Source organism: Raphanus sativus, unplaced genomic scaffold (assembly GCF_000801105.2).
Source record: "Raphanus sativus cultivar WK10039 unplaced genomic scaffold, ASM80110v3 Scaffold0077, whole genome shotgun sequence".
Lineage (NCBI taxonomy): Eukaryota > Viridiplantae > Streptophyta > Magnoliopsida > Brassicales > Brassicaceae > Raphanus > Raphanus sativus.
Window position 1 is genome coordinate 70,494 of NW_026615399.1, and position 2,606 is coordinate 73,099.

Genomic DNA, 2,606 nt, shown 5'->3' on the forward strand with positions numbered 1-2,606 from the left:
TGGTTCCTTCTGGTTTAATAAGAATCATGAAGATATTGACATATGTCCGAACAGGCTAATCTGGAATCACCTGTATAGAAAGTGGGATAGCTTCTTCCTCAAAACTCCTATGAGATTTATTCAACTTCCTGGTTATTCTAAACTGATTAATTATTAGAAATCAAGCTTCTACATCTTGGTTCCTTCTGGTTTGATAATAATCATCAAGATATTGTCATATATCCGAACAGACCAATCTGGAATAACCTGAATAGAAAGTGGGATAGCTTTTTCCTCATAACTCCTATGAGATTTAAGGCCTGTTCGTTTGGTTGCCGCCGGTTTCAGCGTCAGCGTCGACGTCGGCGTCGGCGTCAGCGGCTGCGTCAAACTCGTTTATCTGATGTTCGTTTGGTTGCCGCCGACGCTGACGCCGACGCTGACGCTGATGCCGATTGTTGTTCGTTTCGAAGACGCAGGAAATTGACGCAGCCGCATGACGTCGACGCATAACGCTGTTTTGGGTTGTTCGTTTGGTTGACGCTGCGACTATTTTCATTTATTCATATTTTATTTTTAAAAATTTGTAAAATTGTATTTTAAATAAATAAAATGTAGTTTAAATATATTTACATCCATAAGAATATTATGTTTAATTGGTAATAAATTTTTGGTCAAATATAAAAATATTTGATGTCATAAATCATAAGCTAAATAAAAATAAAAATAATACATCAAAATCATACATTTAATTTTCGAAATTATCACTTCAAACAAATAAGGCAAATATGTTTACTTTTGCTCTACTCTGTACTTTTCGAAATAAGGTCACCCAAGTTCTGGAAAGAAACTCTTGCTCTACTCTGTACTGTAAGCTTCTCGAACTCTTTACTTTTCATGTCTTACTCATGAACCGAGATGAACAACTCGTCAGTGTGACATGATGCATGGAACTGCTATGTGATTCTGGTCACTATAAAACTAGTTTTTAATGAATGCTGCTCTTGTATTCACTGGCAAACAGTTTGCACAAGGAGAACAATGGGCCACCCTGTGTGATGTACTTGCCTCAAAGTTGATGGATGCTGGTAACACTCTGGCTGCAGTTCTGTGCTACATTTGCGCAGGCAATGTTGACAGAACAGTAGAAATTTGGTCAAGGAGCCTTGCAAACGAGCGTGAAGGAAGATCTTATGCTGAGCTTCTTCAGGTGTGTATCACTTTCCAGGTTTTGTGCATAAATTAAGTTGGGCTTCTCTACTTATATTTTCTGCCCTTTTCGTTCAATAGGATCTTATGGAGAAGACTCTTGTTCTTGCCTTGGCAACTGGCAACAAAAAGTTCAGCGCATCTCTTTGTAAACTCTTTGAGAGTTATGCTGAGATATTGGCCAGCCAAGGGCTTCTTACAACGGCAATGAAGTACTTGAAAGTTTTGGATTCTGGTGGCTTGTCACCTGAACTTTCTATATTACGTGATCGTATTTCCCTTTCAGCAGAACCTGGTACGTATGCAGTAGTAATTTGATTTATTTTATAGAGTTGAATTCTGGTGATAAACTAATGTATATTATACTGCATCTGCAGAGACTAACACTGCAGCTTCAGGCAACATTCAGCCTCAAAGCACCGTACCATATAATCAGGTCTCATTTTTTTTAGTCAGCAACTGTCTTTAAACTGGAGCCTGGATATCTCTGGAATCCATTAAGCTTCATGAAGAGAACTAATGCTTCAGACAGATTCTAGCTATGATTCTTAGCCGAGTAAGCTCTTGATTCTGTTCTTTCCTTCTCCAGAAGGCCCGTCTCCACCAAACCTCAAAAATATTCAGAGAAATGAGTGATGATGTACTGCCTAAACAATCAACTTGACCAATCAAACTTGCAGACGTTTGCGTCTTCTTCTAGCAAATCCAACTCCTGTATAAACAAACACACAGAAAACTTAAATCTTCAAATCTTATCAACATCATTAATACACTAAAAGATTTCAAACACTAAAACTAATGTGAAACCAAAACACTTACCACTCAGAACAATCCTCGACAGAGACTTTTATCAACTCATCTCACACTTGAAGAGTATGCAACATACCATCAAAATGTTTTAGAACAGAGCCCATCACTGTCAGTATAAACAGAGAATGCACCTATTACCTAAAAGATAGAGAACTCGAGATGGGTTTGTCGGAGAACAGAGAGATGCGTTGGAGTCGAGAGAGAGAGAGCCTGAGATCGAGAGAGATGGATAGAGGGCTTGAGATGGAGATAGGGCTTGAGATGGAGAGATGGAGATGGTCGAGAGAGATGGAGAGAGAGAGCTGAGATGGAGAGATATGGAGAGAGAGATCGAGAGAGATGGAAGAGATCAAGCACAGAAAGGAGCGTCAATGGGAGGAGAAGAGAGCGGCTGCGTCTGCGTAAATAATTAACCAAGGAGAAGAATGTGTAAAAAATTAATTAGGTTAAGGGCAAAAACGTAAATAGACAAATAGACGCGGAAAAATTTGACGCAGACGCCAAAATTTTCAGCGATCGACGCAAGTAATCGGCGACAGACGCAGCGTCAGACGCAGCATCAACGCACCTATCGGCGTCAACGAAACGAACAAGAGTTTTTAAAAATA

General features: G+C 39.4%; 1 protein-coding gene across 1 annotated transcript; it reads left to right on the top strand.

Annotated features, from left to right (window-relative positions):
- The first annotated feature begins 742 nt into the window (after nucleotides 1-742).
- LOC108829721 (protein transport protein SEC31 homolog B-like) lies at nucleotides 743-1,902 on the top strand. The gene is made up of 4 exons (XM_056995914.1): nucleotides 743-849; nucleotides 1,004-1,189; nucleotides 1,270-1,483; nucleotides 1,566-1,902. Exons 2-4 carry the CDS (start codon nucleotides 1,058-1,060, stop codon nucleotides 1,655-1,657), a joined length of 438 nt encoding a protein of 145 aa, XP_056851894.1. The 5' UTR covers nucleotides 743-849; nucleotides 1,004-1,057; the 3' UTR covers nucleotides 1,658-1,902.
- The last annotated feature ends 704 nt before the right edge of the window (nucleotides 1,903-2,606 follow it).

Coding starts and splice junctions, on each gene's coding strand:
- LOC108829721 (XM_056995914.1), top strand. CDS start 1,058: ATGGATGCTGGTAACACTCTGGCTGCAGTTCTGTGCTACATTTGCGCA. Junction 1,190..1,269: donor CTTATGCTGAGCTTCTTCAG/GTGTGTATCACT, acceptor TTCGTTCAATAG/GATCTTATGGAGAAGACTCT. Junction 1,484..1,565: donor TTCCCTTTCAGCAGAACCTG/GTACGTATGCAG, acceptor CTGCATCTGCAG/AGACTAACACTGCAGCTTCA.